Here is a 14,744-nt window from a genome sequence, read left to right as displayed (position 1 = left end):
CATGAGGTCGTCTCGACCCACCTCTCCATAGGAAGGTTCCCCTGATTATGCAACACACGGAAGGTCTTCTCAATGTGTTCCAACCACCTCTCTGCGCCCTCGTGGCCCTCACTACCCTTGAACTTATCCAACTTCAGATTGTACATAGTCTCCAGATGAGTCCTCTGGGGAGGGCGCATCACTGACTGAAGGGCTGTAGCAATAACTTCCCCCAACTGAGCAACATCGGGGAAGCTAGACTCAGAAGAACGACGTGGTTCCCGACGAGGCGGCATAATTCTGACAGAAGACACCAAAACCATTAGAATACTCACAAGGACACAGGACTGCCGAACCTAGGCTCTGATATGTGACATCCCGTCCTGGAAATATCGAAACGTACGTGTGAAATTACAAGTTTGCCCCTCGTGCGTTTTCGTCACGTTATTGGTTGTTTTGTGTGGTGTGGCAAGTGTTGGACCACACACACACACTCACAGACACTGTCTCTCTACCCTTTCCCTGTCTCTCTCTCCCCCCGAGCTCCATTCCTTCCTCTTCCTTCTGAAAACGTACGGACACACACATAACTCACACAAAGCATCACAGATCGAAGAAGCTAAGGCCATATTCGAGCTCGTGAAGCTCGTGCGAGTGCAACCATACCATTTTCAGGTGAGAAATCCTTCGTTTTCACGTCGATTCGACAATGGCCTATTTAAGTACTATTCATGCAAACTTAATCTAGCATGTTTTTGGGATTTTTAAGGTCGTAGATAGCTTGGTGGTGTCCCAAGGAACCTCGGAGTGCTTCGTTGGACGATTTTGGACGTCGGGATCACCGTGGTCGAAGTTGGCCGAGTTTTGAGTTTTGAGACAGGTATGATCGCGTGATTTTTAGCCTTTAAAAGTAGTCTATCGTGATTCTACAAGTCCTAAGCTTCATTTTGGTTCAAGAATCATGAAAAATGGTTGAGAAACTAGTGAGAAAACAAAGTTTGAAATTTTTCCAGTTTTCCGGCGCCGGCGACGTCGCCGGAGGCTCGCCGGAGAAGGTGACGGAATATTCCGTCAAATCTGACGGAATATTCCTGACGCCGTTGACGGAATCTGTCAAAACTGACGGAATATTCCTAACGGCGTCAGTTGACGCAGTCCGTGTGCGCCGCACGTGCCTGCGCGTGGCCGGCGCGTGCGGCGGAGGAAATTTTTTCTAAAAATATGGTTGTGATCCTGAGGTTGTGTAGAGCACGTTGGTATATTCATTTGTCCATTTTGAGCAATGTATGAGAAGTTATTACGAGAAGTTGGTTATGTGCTTTAAAGTTAACGTTTTTATAGTTATTTCGCATATAGGTGACACGTACCCCGAGGACGAGCGTTCGCACTCGAGGCAGGGGGGCTACGACCCTTCCACATACCAGTGAGTGGGCTTTTGTTTTCCGTATATACCTATATACATTTATATTCCCAGAAATTGATTAAAAAGGGTTATTTATGTTATGCCATGCACCATATTATTATTGTTTATGAATCATCACATGCATTAGTAGTGACATACATTTATATATGCGTATTGGGTGCCGTGGACGCACAGGTAAGTGCCAGGTAAGTGGTATGCGTGTTTATATTCAGTAGTAGTTTGAAATGCTTAGAGAGCTCATAACCTGCACCCCCGGTGTTAGTGCTCCCGCCCAGAGTAGGGCACAGTCCTTCACGTGATGTTCACCTCCCGCACCACACGCTCAGCTTGGATCCAAGTTAGGTGCACAGTCCTGTCGTACAGACCACTTTAGGTGGTTCCGACTCGTAGGTGACCCGCGATTATTCGCACAGCCTTCACGTGATCGTAGCACTAGAGCGTACATATATATTACACCCAGGCCTGTCGTACAGACCACTTTAGGTGGTTCCGACTCGTGGGCAGGTTCAGTTATTGAGTTTGAGATTTGAGCTCTATATGCAGCCGTACAGGTCACGTTAGGTGACTCCGGCTGCCAGATGTTATGCTATTGATGTGATTTATACCTGGGCACTTGCATTCATTATGAGGTTCTGACATGGCATAGTCTTGAGTATGATTGGCATACCCTTGAGCATGTTTGGCATATCTATACATACGTATATATGTTTATTTCTAGGAAGTATACAGGTTTTACGGCGAAGGGTTAGAATGTATTTTGCTAAATGGTTTTCAAAGAGATTTGTTTTTGCCCACTCACGCTTTTGTTTTGCGCTCCTCCAGGTTCTAGTTGATTAGCAGTTTCGGTGGTATTCCCAGAGGATTCTCCCGGCTTTTCTGACAAATACTCACCAGCGTAGGGTCACCTTTGGGTGTACTTATGTCGCAACTCTTCTTTTGGACTGCTGTAGACCTGCTCTGAAATTGTCTTTCACTTACGCTAGCACTTGTTTTAGTACCTTGTATGCTAGTTTTTAATTATTCGCACTTTTTATATTACTACTTTACTAGCTTCCGCACGTGCACATGGCTTCGTCACCTTCTTGTGACGGCCAGCACACCCTGATCTCGGTCGGGGTGTGTCAGTTTGGTATCAGAGCCTATCCCTGGCCGGAAATGTGCCGACGAGGACGTCGGACCCCTAAGGGGGGTGGATTGTAACATCCCACATCGCCCAAGGGAGTGATCCTTATATGTATATTCCCATCTCTACCTAGCACGAGGCCTTTTAGGAGCTCACTGGCTTCGGGTTCCGTAGGAACTCCGAAATTAAGCGAGAAGGGGGCTAGAGCAATCCCATGATGGGTGACCCACTGGGAAGTTGCTCGTGAGTTCCCAAAAACAAAACCGTGAAGGAATGGTAAGCCCAAAGCGGACAATATCGTGCTACGGTGGTGGAGCAGGCCCGGAAAGTGATCCGCCCCGGGCCGGAATGTGACTCCTTTTGTGTAGAGAATCTTGCAACGCAAACAAAACTAACTTGATGTTAAATAATGCCACATTCTCAAACCCTATGAAAAAACAACATAAATATTATTGAACAATAAATTTATTAAGCTGTGAAGTAACAAAATTGTTAACCACCACCAAAGATGTTTTGACATTTGATATACCAAATTTTTTTAAAGAATGATACAAATACCAAGACACATTTATATTGTATAAACAATCATCAATATAACTAGCATATGGGCACACACAAAGAGTGTGAGAAAATTTTTTAGTTTTGTTTTTGAAATAGAAGAAGAGGGAAAGATAATGATAGAGAATGTGGGAGTGGGAATGGTTTTTTTTTAATTAGGGATATATTAAGATTACATGTAGGTGAGGATTTGAAAAAAAACATCAAAATTTGATTATGTGAAATTAAATTTCTGCCCCATATTTCTTATTCATGTTCTGTTTTAATTAAAGGGTTAAACTAATAATTTCATAAAGTTTTGGTTGATAATGAGTGTTTTATTAATTAGCAGAGATTAAAAAAAAATTTGTAAATTCTAAATTTGACATTACTTGTCAGCTCACCCTTTTTTTTTTTTTCTTTCCAATTTCAGCAAAGGCACTTTGTAGCTTATATAAATTGTTGTGGCACTAATCTGCAATAGAAAACGAAGTCATAAATAAGATGTACAAAACAATAACACTATAACAATTTTTTTTTTTCATTCAAAGCAATGGCAACACACACACATATATATAAACATTTATCAAAATGATTAATAAAAATTTGTAAATTCCAAACTTAACGGTACTTAGTAGCCGGACTCACTCTTTTTTTCTTTTCTTTTCTTTTTTTTTTTCTCAATCTCAACAAGAGCACTGTGTAGCTATATAAATTGCCCTGACAATGATCTGCAATATAAAATAAAGTTACAAATCAGATACACAAAGGACCAATATTACAATGAATTTTTTTTTTTCATTCAAAGCACTAATAACTGAGAAATCACTATCTAGGCACGTAATTTTTCTTCCTCTTTATTATTAAGCTCTGTTTCTAAGAAAGATTAAAAAAAATTTACAAAGCTCACACACTTTAAACTAAGAAATCTCTATCCAGGCACATAATTTATCTTCCCCTTTATTTCTCCCTCTTCTTTTAACCAAATAATTTTTTTTAATATAACTAAATATAAATCCCAAATCGTAATCATCACAAGGACTTCACTCAGCTACCTAAATGACTATTTACGTAAGTATACACACATATATATATGTAAATACCTGGGCATTCTTATACAGAAATTTCATTCATAAAACACACTCCATTTTTGATCCAACACAAATATACACCTTAAATTATAATCTGAATGTAGCTGAACGATGTAATTAAAAAATAGGAACAAAGAGAAAACGTTATCTACATCATCCTTGACTTTGTAACCATAATGACAAACTTGCTTTACAACAATGAGTGCCTATACTGTTATCTACATCATCCTGACTTTGTAACCACAATTTAAGCATTCATAGTCACGGCTACATGTATCCCTAGCTAAGGAAAACTAGTTCTGATAAATATACATCGAAAATGCCATCAAAATCGCCTAAATTCGCTATTTTTTATTACCAGAGCTCAAGAATACTGAATTCCACAAAACCCCAGCATCAGTAAACACCAAGCCCTGAAACAAAATTCAAAAGCAACAAGAAATGAACCCAAATTAGACCAATAAACACTCAAAAGTTTTACAATATTTTAGCTTTAATTAACCCCGAATTTGAAAACAAATTATGGAAACAACACAGGAAGCAAAACCCAATCCATCATCTCTCTACCAAAAGATGCAGAAACAGGTGTACCAAGCAGCAATTTAACTAATGAAAACAAGCAGATTCAATATTCACAAAATACAAACTAGAACAAACACATATCGAGCTCAAAAAGCTGACTTGATCCAAATGAATTGACCCGAGTCTCCTTAAACATACAAAAATCCAGCTAAAGTTCAAACCTCTGGGAAAATTTCTACTCACCTGAGATAATTCCCTTGCAGAAAACACAGATGAATCAAAGATCCCAGAGAAGGGTTCTTGAATCCACAACAAAGCTTCCTTCTTTTTCCACAAAGACAGACTTTCCCGGTCAACAAAAAAAACAAGTGCAACATACGATTTATATAAAAATACTTGCCCAATAATTTTTTCCGGGAGAATTGTAAAAAGGTGTGTGAATGGAGATGGATTTTTTTCCACAAAGACAAAGACTTTCCTGGTCAACAAAAAAAACAAGTGCAACATACGATTTATATAAAAATACTTGCCCAATAATTTTTTCTGGGAAAATTGTAAAAAGGTGTGTGAATGAAGATGGATTTTTGCAGAAAAAAAACGTTTGGATGGGATTGGAGAAGAAAAGAGAGAAGGCCGGCCATTTTTGTCCAACTTAGCGACGACTTGAGGACTGAAATTTAGTGCTTTTGGCTCAATAGACTCTTGAGCTTGAGAGAGTGCTTGACTAGCTTTTTCTTGGTTTCTTTTTCCACGAAATGGGAAAGTTTTTTTATTTTTTTTTACTGTTAAAAGAGTGTTTCTATTGGGGAGGCAAATTGTCTGCCCTCCTCTTTAGATGTTTTTTCTATGCTTTTCTATTTTGTACGATCACGGTTAAGTTACGTTAATATTTTAGATTAATTTTTTTTATAGAGATAATAAGATAAAAAGTAATAGGAATATAAAATATTGACGAAACTTAACTGTGACTGCACAAATAAAAAGACATAAGAAGGGCATCCAAAAAGGAGAGGAGACAATCTGCCTCCTTCTATTGGTCTATAAATAGTTACCACTACGAAAAGCTTCGGTCTTTTGTTCAACAACTCTTTTTTTTTTCTTTTTTTTTTTTATTTTTTATAAAACTATAAAAAGTTTCAATCTGTAGAAACAGATTTTTCGGTGTGGCGGTCATACGAGAGTATGTTATGTTATTGAGTTATGAGTTAAACAAATTTACATGAGTATTTTTTTTTCATATTTAGTGAATTTAAGCACAATTGTGATTTACTAGAATTTATGACTAAGAGTGTCACTGTCATAAGGACGTTAATCTTGTATGGTAAAAGATAAACGTTATACACTAACAAATAGATAGATATGTTATAAGATAAGTGGATCAATAAGGGCACATGTCAAAGTGGTGATGACAACGAAAAATTACTCATTATGCTCTTACAAGATTAATGCTAAGGATACTTAAAAAAATGATACTCTCGAATGATTTTCTATCACATCACAGTTTAACGTCAATTCTCGTGTTAACATTATAAAATATTGTGTAAAAAATATAAGGTGAAAGATAATCCATAGAGCTTTGAAATTTTAGCTCAGGTGAGTATTTTGAAAATTTCCCAGAGCCTTGAACTTTTAGGTGGATTTTTGTATGTTTTGGGAGACTTGGGTCAACTCAATTGGATCAAGTCAGTTTTTTGAGCTTGATATGTGTTTGCTCTAGTTTGTATTTTGTGAATATAGAATATGCTTGCTTTCATTAGTTAAATTCCTGCTTGATACACCTGTTTCTGCATCTTCTGGTAGAGAGATGATGAATTGGGTTTTGCTTCCTGTGTTGTTTCCATAATTTGTTTTCAAATTTGGGGTTAATTAAAACTAAAAATATTGTAAAACTTTTGAGTGTTTATTGGTCTAATTTGGGTTCATTTCTTGTTGCTTTTGAATTTTTTTTCCACCTGCTTGTCTGTTCCAGATGAATTTGCCATTGGATCTGTTCAGCACCATGTCCCATCAATCGCACTCCATCTTCAATATGCTTCGCTATTACCCTGTATCCTTGAGCGTTTTCATTGTAATCATGACTTTGTAACCATAATAGACAAACTTAATTTACAACTTTTTCCATGCATCAATTTCGGCCATTGGATCTGTTCAGCACCATGTCCCATCAATCGCACTCCATATGCTTCCCTATTGCCCCTGTATCCTTGAGCGTTTTCATTGTAATCAACTCTTCTTAACTTTGTAACCACAGTAGACAAACTTACTTTACAACTTTTTCCATGCTCCAATTTCTTTATAATTTTTTATTATTTTCTATGCTACAAACCATGTAACCTGGTTTAACTTACATTTTTTAACTATTTTCTTGTCCTACCACCAGTTTTTTAATTATTATTTTATTTTTTTCTATGCCACAAACGATGTAGGTGGGTTTAAAAAAATCAAGAATAAATTAAAGAACTCCTACTTACACTCAATTCCATGTGAACATGTGTCCAAGTTTTGATTTTTTTAATTAAAACTTAGACACGTGTCTACACGGGATTGGTTGTAAGTAGGAATGGCTGCTGAAATGTTCAGCAGCCAAGTTAATTCCTATATTAAAAGAAAGGATCCAAAAATGAAGAATGGGTGGATATAAAGGGCATTTGCGGTAACTTACTAAACAAAAAGGCACAAAGCATTGACTCAAGACTAACTTTAGGTCATATTAGTCCGTTTACTGTTAAATAACGGTAATTTTGTGTTGGGTTTTGGTATAGGTATAAATGGAATTAACTTGGCTGCTGAACATTTCAGCAGCCATCCCTACTTACAACGGTAACTTACTAAACAAAAAGGTACAAAGCATTGACTCAAGACTAACTTTAGGGCATTTTAGTCCATTTACTGTTAATGAACAGTAACTTTGTGTTGGGTTTTGGTATAGGTATAAACGGAATTAACTTGGCTGCTGAAATGTTCAGCAGCCATCCCTACTTACAACCAATCCCGTGTTTGTGTCCAAGTTTTGATTAAAAAAAATCAAAACTTGGACACGTGTTCACACGGAATTGGGTGTAAGTAGGAGTGGCTGCTGAAATTTCAGCAGCCAAGTCTTGTTCGGTATAAATTGTGCAACAATCAAAGTCAATGGTCATATTCTAGTAAGAAAATGTTTTATACATGGATAGTATTATTTACACACTTTTTTCTATCTCTCACATACCTTGTTAATTTTTGTCTATTGATCTTCTTCAATTCATTCAATCTGACAACCAAAAATTAAGAGAAGTATGTGGAGTAAAAATAAATGTGTGGATAACACCTCCCTTATACGTATATTATTGGGCTTTGCTAGCGGAACTTGTATCAAAAGTTAGTCCTCACAAACTCGCCTAACACATGCCACCTATTTTTAAAATATAACTTAAAAATCCGAGGACAATAATTGGGTACTCACTGGAGAGTACTCAACAAACTGATTACCTTACATGGCCCAATACAGATTTAACAAATGTTAAATGAATTTCACCCCGTACTCTTCCTATCTTCGTAACCAAACAAGCACCATCTCATTCCTCCCTTCTTGCCTTGCAGACAACCCATTTTATTCTCCGGCGATTTCGCCTCTCTATTCCCCGGTGAGAACAACACCTATCTTCTATGGCGAGACCAACCCTAAAGCCCTCAGTTCTCCGGTGAACCCACCACAATCCCTCTCTTCTCAGGCGAGGCCACCCCCAAACTCTCTCTTCATCGGCGAGCTTGCCCCAATCCTTTACTTCCCTAGCAACCCCAACTTCACCCATCTTTCCTCCAACGACCTCAACTACCACAACCTCTCTGTTCGCCGGCAAGTCCAACGTCAACTATCTATTTGACAATGTCCCACCTCTTTGACATCGATCCCACTCCAGTCCTTTTTTATGGGATTGTTGTTGGGGTGCACGGAGAAAACAAGGCTTGAGGGTGAGGGAGATGATTGATGTTTGGTTACCAAGATAACCAATGTTTAGGGCAATTTTAGATAAGACAGGTGGCCTATTCTCATTGGCCCACATTATGAAGTCAGTAAATTGGGTACTCCCAGTGAGTACCCAAGTATTGTCCAAAATCCGAATATAATTTTGGTGTACATTTATATTCTACTTTAACCCTTTTGCTAACACCAAGCCCAAGGTTAAAAACCAAGCGACACATCCTCTTTTCTTGTCATTCTTGAACTCAACATCTCGATTCTTCACCACAAACGGCCTCAACAACCTCTTATTTTTAACCCTTCCGTCGTAACAGTTTCTTGTGTTTAGTACTAGCTACTAAGTTAAAAAGCTTATCTTTATGTTTTACTCTCAGGGATTATTGGACAGTATGCAATGCCTCTATTAGAAGAGAAATCAGTATGGGGAACAGACGCCCCCACAAGAATTGCATACGTGGACACCCAGGTTAATCATGCATTGACATTGACCGTTTCTCTGGTTGATTTTAGAAATGCATTTTTTTGTGTACCTGTTGTCATGGTATCTGAACAGTTTTTTATTTTTTTGGTATTAGGATGTAGCTCGTCTGACCTTTATAGCTTTAAGAAATGAGAAAGTCGATGGGAAGCTTCTCACGTTTGCTGGCCCTCGGCACGGACAACCCTCACAACCCAAGAGGTGAATGAGAATATTTACCTCCATAGGCCCTTCATTGTTCTTTCGTCTTCTAATTTTTATACTATGCAACTGAACTTTACCAAGGTCCAGGGTTTTTGAAAGTTCCCTTCGCTTTCAGGTAATAACATTGTGTGAAAGGTTTGATGGGCAAGAGGCAAATATAACAAGAGTCCCAGTTTCTGTCTTGAGAGTAACCCGCAGCTAACAAGGTTTTTTGAGTGGACAAATGATGTTGCCGATAGATTGGCATTTTCAGAGGTAAGTTAATATGGTTTTGACAGTCATTTACATAAAACAAGTTACTATTTGAAATTTTGTAATTTGCATTGTAATTGTTGTTTTGCAGCATTGGAAATCTGAATAGAAATAGAATTTCTTATAAAACACTTTTTTTTTTCTAATTGGGAGGGCTAATGCCCTGCATTTTGGCATTTGTAGGTTCTTTCAAGCGATACTGTTTTCTCTGTTGCAATGAACGAAACATATGGTCTTCTAAAAGATATAGTTACACTTGGGAAATATTTGCAGGACTACTTCACCAACATGTTGAAGAACTTGAAAGATATCAAAGCACAGGCAAAGCAATCTGACATTTACTTGTGAAAAAATACAGTGAAATTGAAGATGTAACTTTTCTTTTAGCAAGTTAAGTGTACAAAATGTATTTGTGCTGATGAATGGAAGGCCCAATTTCGTTCTATCAGATAAGCATATTTTCACACAACGGCCCAAGATTTTATAGTTCTAAGTTCCAACTGAAGCTGGAGCAGTTGAAACTAGGCCATTGTGTGGAACTCACACATCCTGTGGTGAATAAGTTGGTTACTCAAATGTACTTTCCCCCGATCTAGTTGCCCCTACCCATCTACTCGCAACATTCCAATTTCAAGGACAATGAATGAACATATCGCATGTGGCATTCAGTTTTTACTTTGTTTAAATAGATTCTGAGTTTAAATTTTATGACCGACACTTTATAGTACAACAAAAATAATATTCGACTTCAAGCCCTTGAGGTAAAGGAAGACAATGATATTTTTCTACTGCATTTTGAATATCCCATTCCAATGTGTTTGTAGCTGAAGTTCTCACTCATGCATATGAGCGTGCGTGCTTGTGTTCTTTTGAGCTTTTTTTGAGTTTTTCATCTCAACCTATCTACCGGTTAAAGAACTAAATAAAGAGAAATATGAGCCTTTTTTCAGTTGGACAACCATTACAACGGTATATTTATATTACGAATTAAGGAATATATTTGTATCGAACTCATCATTCACGAGATTCAAATTTAATAACTCTTATTTACAAGTAAATAGAATTGCATTATACCACAATCTAAGTGGCCGCACTTACATTTCTTACTAACTCTCCTTTATATCAAGACAAGTATGGACGCTAGAAGAAAAAAGCTCATATATCACAATTACTGCTTGCAATCCACCATGAGCATTGTGTTCGTTAATAATCTGGATTTGATAAAAAATCTCAATTTTTATCACAAGCTATGCCCATTGTCAAATGTGATACAACCACAAATTGTGCTCATGGTAGACTGAAATCTAACACCACATGCACTATGGCTATTGTGGATTATAAAATGACCACAACCGATGCCCATTATAAAAGAATTTCCAAAACTTAAAAAAAATATTTTTATTTTTATTTAATAAATATAATATAATATTTATATACAAGACTGCACATTTACTACAATATAATAATTACATAAACAACATTTAAAATCAATGAGCTATCCTCAAAAATATGAAACTATCTATCAAGTATGAAATACGTCTCCATTTACAAACAAATTGTCACCCAAAAGACTTCACTTTTCCTTGAATCGTATGACAAAGATTCGTAATTTGATAACCACCGCTGCCACTGCCCCTTCCTCCTGGTTGAATATTTCTCCTAAACACATAAGGAAAAATAAGTTGATCAAACGATTACTTCTAAGAAAACAGATGCTTAACAATTTGGTATATAACACTCTAAATTCTGGCTATGCCAATAGACTTATTAAGCTCATGAACAGAAATGATTTGATTCCATGAAAACCTTGACATCTGAATGATATCTTGGAATAAAGAAGATTGAAGAAACAACAGGCCATCAATCCACATTAACAGAAAAAGAATGGAATGATCTTTAATTCTCGATACCGAATCCCATAGAGATTGTCTAATAACTGACCATAGCCAACAAAATACTCAAATAACACTTAGCATTGAAATATTCAAGCATTCATCTTCAACCAAATGACCTTAAAAACGCCACGACACCGAACCCCACACATATTTAAGTACAGAAGTACAAATTACAAGCACAAGCCCAAAAAAAAAAAATATATATATATATATATATATATAAAATAAAGCAAATACAAAGGCAGATAGTTCATGAATGTTGACAATAGCGCAAGTATGGGAACTCTCTTAACAATTGAATACCCAAAGACAAATGCAATATGCCTTGAGAATCCGCAATAGATGCATAACTACATATGAGAACTGACAGGACCTTCAACAAATAACACGAAATTTGCCTGAATCCAATGAACATTTTGAAACGAAAGCAAAAAACTAAACAACTTATCACAAAAAAATCAAACCTTGAGTGCATTGTGAACGCCAACAATGTCTTCATATTCAACACAAGCGTAGCAGACTCCAATTTCCTGCATGCACCAAAATCTACTTTAGCTCCGATCCAGTTCATAGTTTTAGAGACAAACTCAACATGCCAGCCCTCATCATGCATAATTTGACCCAAGTTTTTAAACTCCTCCTCAATCTCATCTTCGGTAACCGTAGGAGGCAAATTTCTTATATTGGTTGTGCATAGCACTTTCAAAGAATAAATACCAAAACCTAGATTTTGAATTTCCAATAAGAGATTGAACAAAAGAAATTCAGATTTTCGAAATTAAACAATTGGTTAGTAGCGAGAGTGAGATTCATAATTTTAAAATTAATTAAAAATAATTAGAGAGATTGGGAAAATGGAGGACCTGGTCATGGCCAATTGAACCATAGGTGGACGACCTCGCCAAAGAGTGTAGCACCATTATTGCATTCGCTTCCACTACAAATCTGTTTGTTCCAGTTGAAGTGCCTCAGTTTCCGGAGCGACACGGTGGAGTTGAAGGGATGGTCGCCGCCGTTGCAGTGAGGCTGAGGAGAAGAGCGCATGGAGGTTGTGTTGGGGTTGATTTGTTGGGTTGCTGATGCTATTGTAGGAGGAGAGTGGGAGGTTTTCGAGTGGGTCGTATCATGAGGGGAAGAAATTGGTGGTGGTGGTGAGGTGAGGAGTCACGGATGGAGAGAGTCGATGAGTGGAGAGAAGATCAAAAAAAATGAGAGAAACGTTTGTGTGAGAGAGGTAAAGTAAGAGGAAATGAACGATTTCACTCAAATTTTGAGAATTGCGGGAGTACAGTGAAATTTCAAAGAATTTGAAATTTTGGGAAATTTTTTAATCCCGCTTTCTAAATTTTTTTTTAATAATGCGTGTAATTTCACCACATTGAATTTTATTTTTTTTTTCACGAACATTAAATGTGGTTAAAAAAAATATTTCCACGGATCAAGATTCGTGGTGGTTTAATATTTTTACAATGTGCTAATTAAATCTGTGGTATTAAATTCTTTTATTATAACGAGTCGCAACTTGTCTATTGTAAAATATTATTATCCACAATGTGCTGACTGAGCCCGTGATAAATGTTCACTTTTTATAAAAGACGCATAAAGTTCGTGGTAAATTTCTTGTGGTAAATGTTCATTTTTTGTTACACACTTCTTTATTTTAATTTTTTTTTTTTTTTTTTTTTTTTTGCTTCTTACCGTTTCTATCTTACCTATGGTTATCAAATCTCAAATCTCAAGTGGTATATATAAAGCAAAGGACAATCAATGATAAGTGACACACCCCGATCGAGATCAGGTCATGCTGACCGTCACGAGCAAGAATATATACTTTGTTTCCTCGATCTGTGAAGATTTGGAGAGATTTGGGGTGTGTCCGTACAATGGGAATGGAAATGGGAGAGGGAAATGGCTCGGGACAGGGTGCAGGGCAGGGAAAGGGTGAGTGTGTGTGTGTGGGGAAATGTGTGTGGTCCACAACCAGCCCAAACCAAGCTCAAAAACAACCACACAACGAAAATTCATACTAGGGGCAAAATCGTCCTTTCACACTTACAGTTTGAAAATTCCGGAACGGGCTGTCACAATAAGTGTTGGGTCATTTTCTTTTAGAATTTGGGCAAACGGCTACAAATAGGGGGCTATTTAAAAGTTATAATAATTTTAGCCGTTTGATCAAATTTTAAGGGTTTAAATTTGAGAATTTGATAGATTTGGTGGAAGGGATCCGAAAATGATCCCTTTCCTACCAATACTCCAGGCTTTAAATATTGGTAGGGCATTGTGTATATTCTCACTTGATGCTTTATTTGACTTCAGACTTTGTGTTTTTAAAAGATTATTAATTTTATCACTTATCCCTAGTTCAGAACATTATACCAAATTGTCGCACTATTATATGTCTTATCAACACTGTTAAATCCTCATTATCTGTAAATCATAATCTAAACAAATGCATCAATAACTCATCAAAACCCAAAAAATAATTGTGGCACACATGTCAAATGGGAATTTAGTAACAAGGAATAGTTTCTTCATGTAGAAATACTCTGTATTTTTCATATGATTATACAAATTGACATATAGATACATATTTTTTTATAAATGTGACAAGTCCGGCTTCAACGCTATGATACCCTCGATTTGATTGTTTTCCAAGAATGCTGGGCTGGGTAGTAAGCCATATATATGGGAGGAACTATTTAATTTGATTTCATAGCTATTTTGTTAAATCTTCTATTTTCAATCTCAACAGTTCATTTTAAATACCATCTAATAATACGTGCTATTGAAGAAAAATTCAAATGTGAGTAATTGAGTCTGTGACATGCACAATCCTCTTGGTTCTTACTTCTTGGAAGAGTTTCTCTTTTTAGCTTGGGTAAAAAACTGTATATTTATGGTGATTAAAGAAAAGAGAAGACCTTAAAAGCGGCAATTGGCCTAACATTCATTTTTTAACAAGAATTCATGGCAGTTTGCCTCCCTCCCCAACTTCAATGTGAGGGATTTCAAAGTTCACAGAGGTTTTCAGAGAGAAAAGTGAAAGTAATTGTTGACTCTCTCTCCCTCTCTCTCCCTCTCTCTCTCAGCTGATTCACTTTTCCTCAAATAAGCTTTCACTTGATTTTAACTTGAAAGAAGACATGAGGATAATACTTTGTCATGTGCTTACAAATTACAACCCAGATGGAAGGCAGTGCACTCTCTCTGTAAAACTGTCGTATAAGCATATATGTATATGGTCTATACTTGTGGTGAACATGCACTTCTGTTTCA

The 14,744-nt window shown here is 36.9% G+C and overlaps 1 protein-coding gene, 1 long non-coding RNA gene and 1 pseudogene across 4 annotated transcripts in view; 1 reads left to right on the top strand and 2 right to left on the bottom strand.

The window, feature by feature from the left end:
- The window catches only part of LOC137729348 (disease resistance-like protein DSC1), a 96,645-nt gene extending 91,222 nt beyond the window's left edge, over positions 1-5,423 (bottom strand). For all 3 annotated transcript variants that reach the window (XM_088677923.1, XM_088677921.1, XM_088677922.1), the window contains exon 1: positions 4,919-5,423. In XM_088677923.1, the coding sequence (XP_088534049.1) occupies positions 4,919-5,052 (134 nt within the window). In that variant the 5' untranslated portion in view covers positions 5,053-5,423. The remainder of the gene's footprint in view (positions 1-4,918) is intronic.
- A 2,020-nt stretch (positions 5,424-7,443) lies between these two features.
- LOC148693643 (protein HIGH CHLOROPHYLL FLUORESCENCE PHENOTYPE 244, chloroplastic-like) lies at positions 7,444-9,972 on the top strand (annotated as a pseudogene).
- Positions 9,973-10,953: 981 nt separating this feature from the next.
- Positions 10,954-12,699, bottom strand: LOC148693642 (uncharacterized). The gene is made up of 3 exons (XR_015952654.1): positions 12,329-12,699; positions 11,930-11,995; positions 10,954-11,229 (listed from the first exon to the last, which is right to left on the bottom strand). It is a non-coding gene; the product is annotated as an uncharacterized LOC148693642 (long non-coding RNA).
- Between the last annotated feature and the right edge of the window lie 2,045 nt (positions 12,700-14,744).

The sequence above is a fragment of the Pyrus communis genome, chromosome 10 (genome assembly GCF_041283825.1).
Source record: "Pyrus communis isolate YQ-2024b chromosome 10, ASM4128382v1, whole genome shotgun sequence".
Lineage (NCBI taxonomy): Eukaryota > Viridiplantae > Streptophyta > Magnoliopsida > Rosales > Rosaceae > Pyrus > Pyrus communis.
The sequence above is the reverse complement of the archived record's forward strand: the minus strand, read 5'-3'. Positions and strand labels throughout refer to the sequence as shown.